At 44.9% G+C, this 16,304-nt stretch overlaps 1 protein-coding gene across 4 annotated transcripts in view; it reads right to left on the minus strand.

Annotated features, from left to right (window-relative positions):
- Nucleotides 1-1,535: 1,535 nt before the first annotated feature.
- The window catches only part of TTLL13 (tubulin tyrosine ligase like 13), a 307,481-nt gene continuing 292,712 nt past the window's right edge, over nt 1,536-16,304 (minus strand). For 3 of the 4 annotated variants that reach the window (XM_069625212.1, XM_069625209.1, XM_069625210.1), the window contains 2 exons: nt 10,151-10,388; nt 1,878-2,022 (listed from right to left, as the gene is read on the minus strand). In XM_069625212.1, the coding sequence (XP_069481313.1) occupies nt 2,010-2,022; nt 10,151-10,388 (251 nt within the window). In that variant the 3' untranslated portion in view covers nt 1,878-2,009. Of the gene's footprint in view, nt 2,023-10,150; nt 10,389-16,304 lie in introns of all 4 variants that reach the window. The other variant, XM_069625211.1, reaches the window with a different exon arrangement.

The following is a 16,304-nucleotide window of genomic DNA, read 5'->3' on the forward strand; positions in this document are numbered from 1 at the left end:
CCACACAATAGGAGTGTATAGGTCAGCCATTTCCACGGGGCACGAGAAATGTGACGGTCTGCCGATCGGGGAAACACACGGCTGTGATTAGACTCTTACAAGGAGTTAAGATGTGCAAGCCCCCCGCGGCCACATATTCAGTGCTCTGGGGTGTGGAGGTGGTCTTTTGTGTCTTTAAACAGTGGCCGGCGAATTATCAAATGTCTATCCACCGTCTATCAATCAAGCTGGCTATGCTGTTGTGCTTGGTGTTGTGTAGGAGAATCTCTGATGTTAGGGCGCGAGAAATTAACAGGAAAGTCTTCTATGCGGAAGGGGTGTCTTTCCATATCGCTAAGAGGACTAAGAGTGGGTCTTCCATTATATTGTACCCGTATTTCCCTGATGAGCCCACGTTATGTGTGGCTCAATGTATTAAGGACTATGAGAAGACTACCGAAGGTGTGCGGCCGCGCAGAGTGCATCAGTTATTGATCGTGCGTGGTAAAACATTTCATGAGCTAGCTTCCGCCACCATTGCCAGGTTGGTTAGAGAGGTTATGCATATGGCAGACATAGATTTGGAGTGGTTTTTGAGGCACATTCAGTTAGAGGGGCGATGGCATCCAAGGCTTTTGCTGCAGGGGATTCTCTGCAGCATATCCTGAAGTCCACTGATTGGTCTATGGAAGGGACTTAAATCCGTTTCGTCAATGGCTGCAGTAGTTTTAGACAGCTTTGAACAAACATAATGCTCGCCTCCGGTCTTGACATAGAAGGAAGATTACCCAGGCTTATAGCGCAGGGAGTCTTGATTCTATTAAAGATATGGAGGCAAGCATTATCACACCCAGTATACGCAGATGTGGGATTAGTTGGTAGGAGCGCTTCTGCAGCCGCGTTTGTGAAAATGTGTTGATATTGACTTGATGTTGGTGTATATGGATTTGTGGATGTGCTACTTTTGTGGCTGCGTATTCCCTCCCTAATGGTGAGCTTTTGTGTGATTCCTAGGCGATGACCTTAAGAAGAACTGAGCGGAGAGGTTACCCACAGGTAGTGCAGGCCTTGCTGCAGTGGACGTGGTTCAGAGCGCAGCAAGTTCCCGTGATGGAGTAGATTTTCCTGTGGAGGTTCCGTACAGTTGGATTGTTTCTCATTGGATAATCAAAGAAAGAGGAGGAGTTGTGGACTGGGCATGACATGAGAGGTGTGCTGGGACAGGATTGGCTGTTTAAAAAAGGCACAAAACTACAGAAACGCAGCAGACCTCTGGAGATTTGTAGTCCCTCGTGGTGGAAGTTTTGTTTGAATTGGTTGTTTACTGATGTAAAAATTAAAAAAATTAAAAGTTGATATTTAAAAAGGATGCTATGGAGAGTGGCATTAAAGAGTTAAAGCATAATGCTTGCCTCTGTGTCTTTAATAGAATTAAGCCACTACCGGCGCTATAAGCCTTTGTAATCTTCATTACACTGGATGAAGGACACAGAAGCACAGGAGGTTCACAGTTTGAAGTCATGCAAAGCTGTGAAGAAAACATGACAAATTATAACTTAAAATGTGAACAGTTTTATTAAAAATACTTTTGTATCACATGTTTAAATGATTTCATCGTATTCAAAGTGATTAGCTTTTGTGATAATTAGCGGTCTGTTCTTACAGTGTGCAAAGTTATAAAAGCAAATGAGAAAACAGTTGTGTCCAGTAGTGAGTACAGCATATTAATGCCATATGTGATTCCATGCTAGTGTCCCTCTGTCACTGATACTCCAAGGTTAAAACATGGCATTTTGCTACAGGCTGCAGGGGCGGTCTTCGGTAGCCTTTCTACGTGGCACGTGTCAATACATCGGGCCTTCCTAGGCTTGATTTCTTTCAAGGATGCTTTGGTTATTAGCTTGTAGCTTTTCTCTTGTAGGAAATAGGTTGGGCATTTAATTGGCACAGGTTTTGTCTTCAGTTGCCTTAAGCTCAGATTTCCAGATTTTCTCACATTACTTCCTGGTATAATAACATTGGCAATACATTCAAGTCCATTTCCTGAGGAAGAAAGATAAACTGGTTACTTAATATTTGAATAGTAGGATAATAAAAGGGTACTCAGTATTGCGTGTAACTAAACATGGAAGTAATTTGGACCACAGAGTGATTTGCATGTCTAACATGATTGACCTAATCTTCTGACACTTTCTCACCTTGGATTGAAAAACACAGCAGTCACTTGGGTTTCCTCCCACCTGTGAGCCACTCCTCCATCTCCTGAAACACCCGCTTCTCCTGTGCCAAACCCTTCCATGTTGACATCCACAACGGTCTATCACAGGGCACCTCCTTTTCACACGCCACGCATCCTCACTTGGCAAACGTATCTTCTGGGTTTCTCCTGCTACCTCCCAACCCTCCTACCCCTCTCAACTGCCAGCCCAGGAGACTGAACCACTGCCACAGCCTTCTTATGGGGCTCCTCCGCTATTGTTTTTTTGGTCTTGACAAAGTCCCAAAATGTGTCACACACACCCTCTTCAACCTCCCATGTTCCTTATCCACGTCCGCGCACCTGCAGGAAGTGGATGCGCAACCTCTGTGCCTTTGCTTTTTTCACTTTGTAGTCAATTCACCCACCGTCCTGTCCCCTGCCCCCAAACTGGTCAACTATCTCCGACTCCTCCCCCTTCTGGTACTGTTCCACCCCAAACCCAACTTTACTTCACTGTCCTTTGCCCACCCTGTGCCTCATCTGACTTTCGATAATTTACCTTGCTGACTCCCCGCCCCTGGAACTCCCGACCAGCTGAAATAAAGACTATCCCCCCGCCTTTGTATGGTCACATGATCACCCTGAAAAATCACCTCACAGTACATGGACACAGACAAATGGCAACCAAACAACCCCTTTCCACAAACCTACTTCTACCCACTCTAACCACTCTTTGTAATATAAGTAAAAGTTTGGATACGTAACTACTTCCTCACACTTCTGTTCAAAGCTAGAAATTATTGTTATGGATCATATAAACCTCCTAAAATGAATGGACATAATTTGCCCTCTTTCCTTCAAAGCAAGTGTCCAAATCAGAAACAAGTTAAAACACCTTGTATTTATCTGGGACCATGATATGAGCCTGAACTCCAGATGCTCCTTCTTTCATCCTAAGCTGCTGAACGAGATCCTGCCATTCAACCTCTCCTCCCAGCCCTCAGGCAAATCAAATCTATAGTGAAAGGTTCCTACATCAACGCCCCTTTGGACTATGGCAATTCCTATATGGTTGGACTCCCTGACAACCTGATATAAAAGCTTTAAAAAGGGCCATTTTTTTCCACTGTCTTCCGATTGACCAAATGATTCATTTCCACATGCCAGTGTTCACAGACGTGCACCCGGGTAGCTTAAACGGGAAATCTCCCGGTGCATCGCTTCATGCCTGCGATCTGGAGAACCCACCATTCAATCTATAAATCCATAGGCAACAGACTACTTTCCCTCATAGGGCCTCAATTCTGGAACTCAATTCCATCACCCCTTAGATCCTTTCCTGCACTGCCGCTCTTCAGATGCAAACGAAAAGATCACCTGTTCTAAACGGAAGACTTTTGTGCACCCTGCACTCCCAGTTGCTCGATACATGGCCATTCTTGGCTTTGTAGTAGCTGGAAGCACTCTAGCTTGTGGGGTGCTCAACATAACTAAAAACCTAAGCGTAAATATTCTCTATCATTCTGCTCCTGTTAGACTGTGATATTCAGTTTCAATATAACCAGCTTCCCCCTCTGCCTCCAGGAACTTGCAATCTTCTCAGTATTCATGCGCTGTGACTGTTACGCGCCCAGTAAGGAGCTTGCTCTGCTGGAATATAATAACTTTAGCTTGTTTCTTGCAGAAGCACTAATTTAACCCTAACAAATGAATACAAATAAAAAATGAATGTCTAAGAAGTGCAACGTGTGTGGCTTATTAATGTACCTAATGGACACAAATAAGTGTTGTCTTTAAGGTCCAGTTGAATGTCTTTCATATAGATCCAACACATCACAGACGAGATTTGTCATGTGTGCCAATGTACAAACGAATCGCAAAATACACATAGAAAACAGACTTGTCAAATAATAAAGAGAATGGGTTCTGCTAAGAGGTTAGTTTCTTTGTTCACACCTTTGGGGTCCTTTCTGGTTCAATTTAGAAATCAAAACACTGTACCCTTCAAAGAGTTCTCTCTTTAATCGTAACAGACAGGATCCTGAACATTTTGAAAGAAAAAAAATCGAATTTCAGTTGATAGAATTGCATCTATTGCATTGTAATATCAAGAAAATAGAATATTTAGAAGCAAATGGTTTTAAAAATCTAAAATAATATAGGCATGCACTTGGTTTGGTAAAAGCAACATGGTTCACACCTCATATACCCTCTTATTCACTCCTTCCTGGATTTGTTTAGAAGGTTTTTGGGGTCAGGAACTGCAGAAAGTCAGATAAAATGGTCATGAAGAAGTCATTGTGAAGAACAGTTACAGCCCATTACAGCCACAATAGCTCAAAAAGAACCTAACTTGCAGAACCTTTGTGCAGAGGATGTCCTCCAACCATGCACAACCCCTCCCCCATCACCAAAACAAACTCAAATTTAGGTCAAAGGAAAGTGTTTAAACAATGGGGGTCTGAATAGTTCATAGGAGTTCGACATGCCTTCACAGACCCGCTCAGCGGTTGTTCACACTGTGCGAGTCAGGGAATGTATCCCTTTCCTGATGCAAGGAGACAGAAGGACTTGAAGCTGCAGAGAGCAGTGTCCATTACAGTAAATCCAAGATGGTAGACTCCGTTGAAGCAAACGAGGTGAGCGGCACTATGTCAAGGACTGCGGGCAAACTGACACCAAATTCAAAGTTTTGTGGTTTCATGGTGTGCGAGCAGACCATAATGCTTGCTCATCGCCTTCACGCACCAAAGCCATCCCTCGGCCCCCCAATCAATTAGATTCCCCAAAGGCGGCCCCGCATCAGTATAAAAGTGGAAGAGAGTAAGTTGTGTGAGTTAGGAGTTTACGGGAAAGTAGAGTACATAGCAGTGAGGCTAGGAGGAGAGATGCAGGAGTAAATGAGCGGAGATGGAGTAGTTTGAGAGGAGTGCTAAAGAGGAGGAGGAGGATGAGGTGAGCGCATTAAGACCAGAAGTAGATGAAGCGAAGAGCAGGGGAGAGAGGCTGGAGACTTGAAAAGGAGAGTTAAGATCTAAGGAGGTGCAAGAAGGGATGGGGAGCGTTAAAGAGGAATGGAGAGAGTTGCGACCAGAGGAGAATCTGAGAATTATTAATGGGGGGATGGGAGGGGAGAACGCTGGGATTTGTGGAGGGAAAGGTGAGAAAGTTAACATTGGTGAGGAAGGAGTGCAAAGCAAGACCAAGCTAGTGAGACAAAGTTTAGAGCATGACAGAACGTCAAGGAAGTGAGAAAGAGAAAGAATAGGGAGGGTTGTGAAGACCAGCAAGGAGGAGGGAGGAAGCAAGAATGAGGAGAAGGTGCCTAAGAAGAGAGGTAGCGGGAGAACAGGCTTGTCTAGAGCAGAGCTCCTGCAGGGGCTCCTAGGTTGGTGGAGGTGAAGGTGCCAGGGAAGGTCCCAATAGCCTAGCCAGGTGTTAAGCACAGAGAAGCCCAGGGCCCAATACGATCTAAAGCGGCTGTCGCCTGGTCCACACGCACTAGATCCAAGACTGCAGGGTGGCAGTGCTAGGCTTTCCTGGGACACAAGAGGATAGGCGGGACCTCCTGATGAGTTCTAGAAGAGCTAAGAATATCATTCCAGGAGTCATCATGGGGCACTTACTCCCTCCACGACTGTGAGTAACTCTTTTCCTGCTAGGAAGGCAGAGTTTTAAGGAGAGAAGAAAGGACCGAGGACCTGCTTCTAAGAGAAACTGGACGGGTTTTCTTTTTTGCTGCAAGAGCCTCACCAAGTCATCTCATTCACACCATGTCCATTATTTTCTGTTTGGAATAAAACCAAACTCATATTCATTCTTTTTAAAACAAGCGGCTCTTTTCTTCTGGCTGTCAAAGTACTCCCCTACTTTTGCGAACAGTCAATATGCAGTAGGAAGTTACATTCCTGATGCTAACCATGGTTCTGATGGAAGCTGTATTCTTCTGCAGAGTCTGTCAAAATATCCTAAGGTGTCGAATGTTGTCCCAGTAAACTTAAGGCGTCTTGTCTGGGTGCGAGGAAGTGCCATGCTGAACGATACTCAGTTTGAGTGGTAGCGTTGCAACTCTCTCTATATCACATGAAACCTTTTCCCACCGTTTCTTGGAAATGTTCCTCCACTGGGGACAGTACCAACTGTGCCCCAAGAAGGAAGGAGAGTAGGTAAGAGAAATCTGCAGGAAGAACAAAGCATGTATCAGAAATATCCCTACCGTCTGGTAGGCACGTAACTACTTCTTATAACGGAAACAGGACTAAAGCAGTTCATGTATATCTGGATATTGGGAATTGATAGAAATTCAGAAAATGCTACTGCATCGAAGAGCCACTGGGAGACTGATTGACAAAAGCTGGTTTCAACCCAAGCATCTGATTGAAGGGAAGAGTATCAGGACAACTTCACTTTGCTGTCTTGTATCCCTTGCAGCTCCTTCTAGTGAATAGAGCAATAAGCCTTTAGGAGCTGGATGGAAACAGAGTTACTTGTGAGTAATGCAATAAACACAAATGGAGCTGGTCTGCTTCAAGACGGCCTATCAAGAAGAGTCCATCTAGAGGTAAGACCAATTATGAGAATCAGTGAGAATCAGTGAGAATCATGGGTAACGCATCCGTGGGACCGCGCAATATGTCCATCTGAACAGCACTGCAATGGGGACATTTAAGATGTTTTTGTAAGCTTTATAAAACTGGTAAATAGTTCCCAATCTCCTCTTTTAGGTGCCCCTTCCTTCCTTATAGAGTGCAATTTTCGGACCAGTCCAAAGAGGGTTGATAGCCTTCTCCTTGGTCTCCCTTTTTTTGGGGTACACATTAAATGGCCGGCGACAGCCAGTCAACAAAATACTAGTCTATGGAGGCTTGTTCGTTTCAATGCTACACCAAGCCACACATGTGCTCTTTTTCACTCAAAATTAAGTTAGTCATTGTTTGTATTGGTAACGTGGAGGGAGTGCCCCTAATGGCACTTGGGCCCTGACATTTCTGAGCTGCGTTGCCCTGCCAGGATGATGTTCTGGTGCTGGACACGGCTCGCCTTGCCTGGGATCCTAAGCTTATTTGCATGTGTGGATCTTGACCATGCAATGATGAAAGGGCCTTTTGGGGCACCAGCACATCCTCCAGATGTGTCCTTGGGGCAGGAATAGACAGCAGGTTGCAACAAGGAATGCACATATCCAGAGGGGGCACGAAGGTTGACATGAGTGCACCTAAAGAGCCCCGGCTTATATTTGCAGATGTCAAACGTGGAGGGGGAGAATGATGGGCACCTCAAGCGAACACTTTCAGTATGTGGGCACTGAACCACTGCAGCTTCTAGGCCGACACTTCTAGGACACAGCATGGAGTCGATCATGGAAGCACTCCGAGACCCGGGTGATAATGCCGGCAGTGAGAGGTTTCTTCAGTGTCTCACAAGCCTTAAAGTATCTAGACAGAAGGCCCAAACAGCACACACAGCAGCTGTGTGGTCTGTCCACATATACACGAAGGCATCCTGTGTGATATGGCCGAGTAATGACACGTGGCACAGTAAAAGTGAGGTTCACGAAAGCTGGCTTTATTCAGTATTCTGATCGGGAAGGGGTTGGACCAAATACCTAAGGCAAACAGTTCCAGGAATAAGACAACACAAAGTGGGGGTTTTCCCCGAATGTTCCACACCTCTTAAGAGGACGGTCCAAATAATAAAGCTCTTAGGCTAGCTTAACGTCCTTGTCCCTCTGGGGACACTGTAGTCTATAAAGTAATGTCTAAAGAAGGAGCCAACAAACAGGTCCACATCCTAAACTTAACGGATCCTTAGCCTCTAGGCTACCCCGATTCTAACAAGCCGTGAGCTTCTAGGCTACCCTGATTCTAACAAGCCCTGAGCTTCCAGGCTAACGTGATCCTAACAAGCCCTGAGCTTCTAGGCTACCCTAATCTTAACAAGTCCTGAGCTTCCAGGCTAACCTGATCCTAACATGTATTGAGCCTCCGGGCTACCCCGACCCTAAAAAGCACTGAGTCTCTAGGCTACCCTGATTCTAACACGCCCTAAGCTTCTAGGCTACCCTGATCCTAACAAGTCCTGAGCTTCCAGGCTAACGTGATCCTAACAAGTTCAGAGCTTCCAGGCTACCCCGATCCTAACAAGCCCTAAGCTTCTAGGCTACCCCGATCCTAACAAGTATTGAGCCTCCAGGCTACCCCGACCCTAACAAGCACTGAGTCTCTAGGCTACACTGATTCTAACACGCCCTAAGCTTCTAGGCTACCCTGATCCTAACAAGTCCTAAGCTTCCAGGCTACCCTGATCCTAACAAGTCCTAAGCTTCCAGGCTACCCTGATCCTAACAAGTCCTAAGCTTCCAGGCTACCCTGATCCTAACAAGTCCTAAGCTTCCAGGCTACCCTTATCCTAACAAGTATTGAGCCTCCAGGCTACCCTGACCCTAACAAGCCTTGAGCCTCCAACCTTGTAACATTCACTTGAGGTCTTGCCGAGACGTCAGTGTTCTCAGTATTCAGTACAGGTCTTTCAAAAGCCTTGGGTTTCTCAGCATTCCCTTCAGGACTCTTCCCCTTTAGACCCATTCCTGCATTTAGCCTGTCCTTGTGGGGGTCGATCCTCTGGGTCCACTTCTTCCTGAGTGGCCTTTGGAAGTTGTGTTCTGCCTCTTCCCATGGTTGTAGTTTCACTGTGTATCATAGTGAAGTCCACTGGCTTCCGACCAATTGTTCCACTCTCCTTTCATTCTGCTTTATTTGTACAGTTCTTGTGAACTCTTTGTGATTGTTTAGACCCCTGGGATTGGCTGTGGGTTCATCTGGGGATTGTCTTCTCTCCAACACATTATCAAATCTGTTAGGTCTCGATCTGTTGTACAAAAAGACAATTTTTCTCATCCGTGTATATGAGAGCTTGCAACGTCGTCACCATCTTGGAATCATTCTGGTGCCTGCTAGGGCGTCTGCGCATCCTATAGTTCTCTGCCCAACCACAGGGTTCGTGGTGGCCTGGCTCCATTACTTAGTGATTATGGAACAACCTCGCTTGACGTGCACAGGTTTTGTGCATCCTTTTATTAATGCACTGCCGGTTTGATCGCGCATGGCTTGCCCACCCCCTGCACACTGATTGTGGTATAACTTGTAAGAAAAACTGTCCCGGATCCCCCCAATATTTATGAGAACCTCCCACCGGGAGCTTTCTGGGATACAGTGGTAGCTTGTTTCTGAATGACTTTGTGGATGGGGTTTACAACACCTGTAGGGTGGTAATACCACCCTCTCGTGGGTGTGGCGAGCCTGTGGGATCCCACTCTTCCACCCTCCGAGAGGCGTATTGGGCTGCAGCCAGACTGACCGACCCTAGCAGCTCATCCCCTCTCATTCTAGGATGGGGAGTTTATCCAACTCGCCACACTTGAAAGAACGAAGACTTTGCGTTGCATCTTCTCAATCAAAAATTGTTTCAAAGGAGGTTCCGGTGTCTCAAATGTTTGGACACATGGAGATGAGGCACAATTGGCAAGTAGCAAATGGATATACACTGATCGATTTAACTGCGTCTCTCGGGTGGGATTCTCAGACAGAAAATTGCTCTGACGATGGCATAGGGCACATGAATTAAAAAAAAACATTTGACCACTGCTAATTTCATTCCCTCTGCATTAGTCCGAATGAAATATATGTATAACCAGTACCCCGGTTAGGTTGGGAATGTGAAGCACTTGCAGGTAAACTACATGTGAGAGGAATGTTCTGTCCGGTGTGTAGGGATATTTGAAAAGGAACAAATCTGCATAGGGGTTGACTGGCTCATAGGGAACTCTGGAGATTTCCCGGTAGGCCTCTCCCATCCTGGGTCTCACAGTCCAACCCTGAACCTGCAGGAAGAATGTCTCCATTAACATTCCATTCTATACAATCCTCTTGTCACACAAGCAGCAGAGCAGAGGAAGGAAAGAAAAGCAGTTACCTGTGCGGCTTCAGATTGTGCACAGCGATGGGACTGAATCGATGCACGTGGCTCACGCGCGGTGCAATAGGGGCAGAGGTTATAGCCAGCTCCAGTTCCGCAGAGTTGGGCTGGTTCCCTGCTACAGCTGGAAAGGCACATGCTGTGGAAGGGAGACCTGGGCCAGGAGGGAGAAGGGTGCCCAGGGAACCCGAAACAACACCATTCATACGACCCGGCCGCTTGGCGGCAGCGACTTCTGCAAAGAGAGACATAGTTTAGAAAAACAAAGCATAATTAAGATGCAAAGATACTGATATCATGCCTGAAGGGCAGATTCAACACAGGTGCTTTTCTATGGCTTAGACTATGGGTAAACATAACTTGATCATTTGAATCAGTTACGATTGAGAGAACTACCAAAAAGAAGCCACTAGAGAGGAAGGCAAAGTCTAATTGATATCAGGGTAAGCAAGAAGTTAGCTCTAGCCTTTGGGGTCTGTACGTTGGCAGACATGCATGTACGCAGCCTAGAGTGAAGGACGTCAAGTGCAGATCAACATCAAACATGCATTTGTATTTATTTAAGAACGGTGCAGTTTCCAACAGTAATGTCTTTACACAAAAGCATTGGTGGATTGGATGACGTTTAGTGGGAGGCCAAGTGTCAAAGAAGGAACATGTACCAGGGACGGGCACTGGAAGACATGACAGTGTTTTGAACAATGAGAACCTCAGGCCAGTATTTACATATTTACACATTAATAGGACTTGTCCTCTGGCCAGAATGCAGGAAAGGTGGGTTCAGCAGTTAGTCTGGATCGGTGGGTGCTGGGCTTTGGGGGGCCCCTTCCATTCACTATGGCTTATCGAGGAGCAGCCTACTTCATTTGGCAAGAAATTGTTTCCATTTTGTGATTGACATTATCAGAAATGCACAATATACACTACAGTTACCAAGGGTAAGGCATGGGTGAGCACGGAGGCAGTGTACCACCACCCACTAAATGAAGGACCTGGGTAGTATGGAGCGGGTCTCCCGTCTACCTCACCATACTGTTAATTTCCCCATCAATGTTTGTCCCTTTTTAAAGGACCAGAAGGGATGCAGACGCATTCTGGATAGCAGGGAGTCCTCAGAATAATTGGGGGAAACAAAACAGGCAAGTGCTTAAAGGAATGGTTAGGTCAGAAATATTATTGTCCCTATGGTTCGGCCATGTGGTTTTAACCATAATTCGATCGATTGTACAAACATTTCCTATGCACCTTACCCGAGTTTTCGTCTGTTGAACACAAGCAAAATCAGGCAGCACGGCGCGGCCATCTTGTGATAATCTTATCACCACTTGCCGCATCGCCCTGGGTGACCTGCGTTTGCGGCACTAAATCATATCCCCGCTCCTGAGCCTGACATCACCAAATCATTTATATTCCCCGCCTCTCTCCGTGACGTTGCTGGGCAGCATGGCCAAACGCGCCCAGTCGCCACCTACGCGATTAGACGCGGAACCCGGAAAACAACACGCATCATCTCACAGCGCGCCGCGTCACATTTAGGAATATGAAATTGTACTTTAAGAGGAGACAACAAGACTGTACAATTGGCAAAGTACATTTATTTCACATTAAATGTTTCGATAACAATCGGCGTGTGACCTAATCAATTAAAATAGAACTTTTTTCTTTGCTCTCATTTTATAAATCCGCAAATGTTTATCGTGAGTCACGCGCTGTTCCTTTTGGGTAATCGAAGCACTTCGGTCGCACAGTGAATTGCAAGGCTGGTGCTTCAATTTGGCACTAGAGCACCGTAAAGCTTGTATGTTGCTCCTAGCCGCCGGTACCGCGTACGGACAGATTGGAACTTGTCTGTCGTCCCAGAATACGGTCAAGTAGATCCAGCGATTGACATGTAGCTGCAGCTGGCGGTTGAAGCCATCGGTCGGGGTCTGGAATAAATGACAATCACAGAATGGCACAATGTACCTGTTTGCAAAAGATAAAAATCGAAAAGTGTCTCAGTAGCCGATCTTTATTACAATTATTAATTTCCTTTATTAGCGAAGAGGTGACACAATGTGAACCGAGAGAATACAACGTGGAATATCAAAGTACTCTACTATTTGCTTCTGCGGATAGTGCGAATGAGAATGTTGAGCACTAACCGTAATGTGTAAACTGGGGCAAGAATTCGAGGTGCAAAAATAATGTAATGATTTATTAGCGTAGAGCCAGGGAGAAATGAGTGGTGGTCTACATGCGTCTTGATGCTGGCCTGCCCCTGTTGCCAGAGGCGTGGCCAGGATTGTCTAACTAGTGGGGCCTGAAGCTAATGTAGTTGGGCCCACCACAGTGACATTAACATCTGTACATTCCTACACAGTGCTGCTGAGTGAACGTCTAGAAATTTTGGGTGGGCCTTGCCCCTCAGGCCCTACCCAGTCTACGCCTCTGCCTGTTGCCCGGTAGATACAAGTACTAGCACTTCATTGCAATATGCCAAACAGAACTAACAAGTACAATGTCACCCATCAGTAACGGTCAGCTATTCGTATTTCGATTAGTTCTGGTATGAAATCGTCTAAAGAGAAACTTACATTATATTTGCAATTTCCATTCTCTAGGCGTAATGCAGACCGTGATGCAGAATCCTCCGTTCGTGTCAACGCTTTCTCAAAATCTGAACTTATATGTAACAAGGTGCAGTTTCGGAATGGGCAACCTTATCATATCATACGTTATTACACCCCCCCTCAATTCAATCCCTTTCGGAATGGTGCCTGACTCTCAAGGTCAAAAAACAATAGAACCTTATACTGCGCGAGGGACGCGTGGGGCCTCACAGCTCCCAAGCCGAAATTCAAAGCTGGTGACCTTCACTCAAAATGAATGTACATTCTTGCTTTGCAACATCCCGTGTCAGCACATCCATGAGAAAATGAATTTTGAAACACGGGCTCAGGAAATAGGGGTCCGCTCGTTGTTTGTAGGGCTGCTCAGCTGTAGGTGAAATTTGCCAATATGGCCACCTCTGCTTATCTCATGGCCTCCTACCCCATGCCATGTTTTCACAGTCAGTACTTCTTGCGTGCCTAGAATGTTTTGTGGCCTAGGTCTAATCCCTTTTGTAGGTCCAGCAGTTATTCAGCTTTTTGCAGAACTTTATTGCAAGTCAACTGCCAAAACCCAAATATTCTTACACACTGTTACCCATTGTTCATTAACACGAAAAATGAAGGTCCCACAGTATCTCAACTAAAATGTGAAAGCAAATCGTAATAATTGTAATATATTTTTAAGAAAAGGACTTAGAGGATATATTTCAAAGGACAAAATGCATACTTTATTTATACAGATTATAGAAAAAAAATTTGCAAAAATAAAAACAGACGGTCATCATTTCAACCGGGATTTGAACGATTTTACAAGCTCTGCTTTGGGTGGACATGGGACGCTGGCAATGTTTTGTGGCAATGTATGTGTGCTCTGAACAGATTTGTGCGCGATTCCATGACTATGCATCTCGACGACATTAACAATGAGATCTTTCACAAAATCCAATTCCATTTGATCATATACTGCGTTGACCACCCATTTTTTGCTTCTTTTTGTAAAAGCCATATTGTAGCGAAGCATCCCTAAGTTTCCAGCTGTCATAGATTGTTCACGGCCCACATTCTCGTTATGCGCCAATACCGCTAGTAAAGTCGTACATTTCATCCCCTGGATGCCAAAATGCAATCTCTTTGGCCTGTACTTTAGGCACATATTGTGGAACACCTCCATATCTCCTGTGTGACAGAATTCTGTGAGTCCCTTCAGATCTCTTGATAGAGTTTTATCAAACACAATCTTCTCAAGGGCTTTGTGTGGAGCTGAAGATGGTATCAACCACTTCTTCTTCCGTGCCTGCTCTGGGGACAAAGGGCCATGTTCACATTGGTGGAAATGTTGGTTTTCTGTCCAATGGTGAACGTTGGAACAGTGGTGCATCAGTGAGCGCCATTTTTCCAGTAGAATTTCCACAGACCCATCACATGTTTTGGAGCTCCACCAAAGATGGTTTTTGAAAGACTGGGACCATTGTGAAATACTTTCAAAACCTTTTTTTTCCTGCAGCCGAGATTTTTTTATTAATTGATTTGGCAACATGCCATACATCAAACTGATGTTTAACATTTGGATACTGCTCTCTCATTGTCTTGGCTATTGAAACATGTCTGTCTGTGGCTATGAGTTGATTTGCATTCCCCTCGATTGTAGATCTTCCAGTGATTTTATAAAACCAAGTTTCTCCATGGCCACCGAGGATTTACATTGGGACACCTGCACGACCACCAAACTCACAATTTTCTTACTTTCCATGTCCTGAAGATGGTAGGTGCAGTACTTAGCAGAAAATCTGGGGCTGTCACACTGTCCATCGCCGGCTAGCCTGAACCGTTTGTCGGGGAATGTACTTTGAATAGTCAATTGTTAAATTTTCCAAGCATCACTGATGGCAGGGAATAGATAATCACATTGGTATTTGCAGTATTGCGCTTTGGAAATGAAATGGAGTCCCACAAACTGAAGGAAACTGGATAATTTCGTGAAACTAGAGCCACTGAAAAGTAAAGCTGATGCACACAGTAGATTGCCAGCTGGCAGTTTCCCCAGCATTGGTTGAGCGGACCATGAAAATGCTTTATGTGACTTTTCACAGGTGGCATGTATTTTCAGGCTACTGCCTTGTGTTAGACGAGTCACGCTCACCAATGCTGACCCGTGGTGGACATATCAGCAAAACAGGACATACTATAGTCGATATCTGTGTCTGTTTCGTCGGTTAATAGTGTTGATGCTTCAGTTTCTGTCATTTCAAAATCATTTACTTGACAATGGATAGGAGAAAACATCAATGTGGACTGTTTTTTGGGGGGCATTTTTTTGGCGGGTGTCGATTGTGTCAAGTGCTCATCGAGTAATGTAAAACTATCTTCTATAAATTCAATTGCACCTTCCTCTGGCGGAGCGGGCGCATTGTAGCAATGGTCCAAGAAGACTTTGCTGGAATTGCTGGTTTTATTAAATTCATTTTCTGGCCACTGGACATAGGCATCTCGAGTGAGAACACGACGCGCCTCAATGAATAGTTCCTCCATGGTGAAAACAGTTTGGCAAGCAGAATCTGTCATTTGTATCGCTGTCTGTGTCTGCATAGTCCGTACTCGATTGGGCAACTACAGGAAGATAGGAGAAGGGATGTTCAGTGTAAATCCAACATACAGTCTTGTACAAATTACATTAAAAAAGCATATAATGAAGGCCTTGGCACAAAACGTTTGCCAACAATAGAAAGTGTTTATACTAACCTTATTTTTATTTCTTTTCTTTGAAACCTTCTTTACTCTAACATCAGCAAACTGGCGGACCGACTCTGATACACGTTCCTCCGGTTCAATATACGGATCTTGTATACATCCCTACAAAAAATAGTATCCATTTAAAATAAGTCATTGGCATTACACATCTAATTAGACCGACTTTCTTTTATTCGATGGTACTGTCAGAGCGCATACCTCTGGCTCCGGAGCAACTGTATTGTCTGGTTCCGGAACAACCACAATGGATAATGTAATTGTAGAGGACGCTGCAGCATCTCCCTGAAACACAGTAATTGCATTAGTAAGGTCGAAAAGATTGGAAACGGGACAAAGACGACAAAGGTACATATCGACAGTAAAGTGGCAAAGAAACATTGTGCAATGCAATGATACGTTGCGAAAATATGATCGGATTATCTCGTCCTACTGAGCTATGATGACCCATAAACCTGACACCAGATCTACTACAAGGGGTGTTCGTATTGTAGTGGAGGCTTCAGCATCTCCCTGAAACGCAGTACTTTCATTAGTGATGTCGAAAAGATTGGAAACGGGACACACAATTTTGAAACACCACATAGGTACTTATCAACAGTAAAGTGGTAAAGAAACATTGCGTAATGCAATTATACGTTGCAAAAATATGATCACATTATCTAGAATTCCGTACATAAAACCAGTCTGAAACAAATAGCTAGGTAAGATTACCTGATACCCGCTCGAAGGGGTTGATGACTCCAGGCAAGACAAAGATGTTGAATCTTGTTCCTTCATATTCGGTGGATAGTCATGGAGTGGTAAAGGGA

Source organism: Ambystoma mexicanum, chromosome 11 (assembly GCF_040938575.1).
Source record: "Ambystoma mexicanum isolate Mex_15411 chromosome 11, UKY_AmexF1_1, whole genome shotgun sequence".
Lineage (NCBI taxonomy): Eukaryota > Metazoa > Chordata > Amphibia > Caudata > Ambystomatidae > Ambystoma > Ambystoma mexicanum.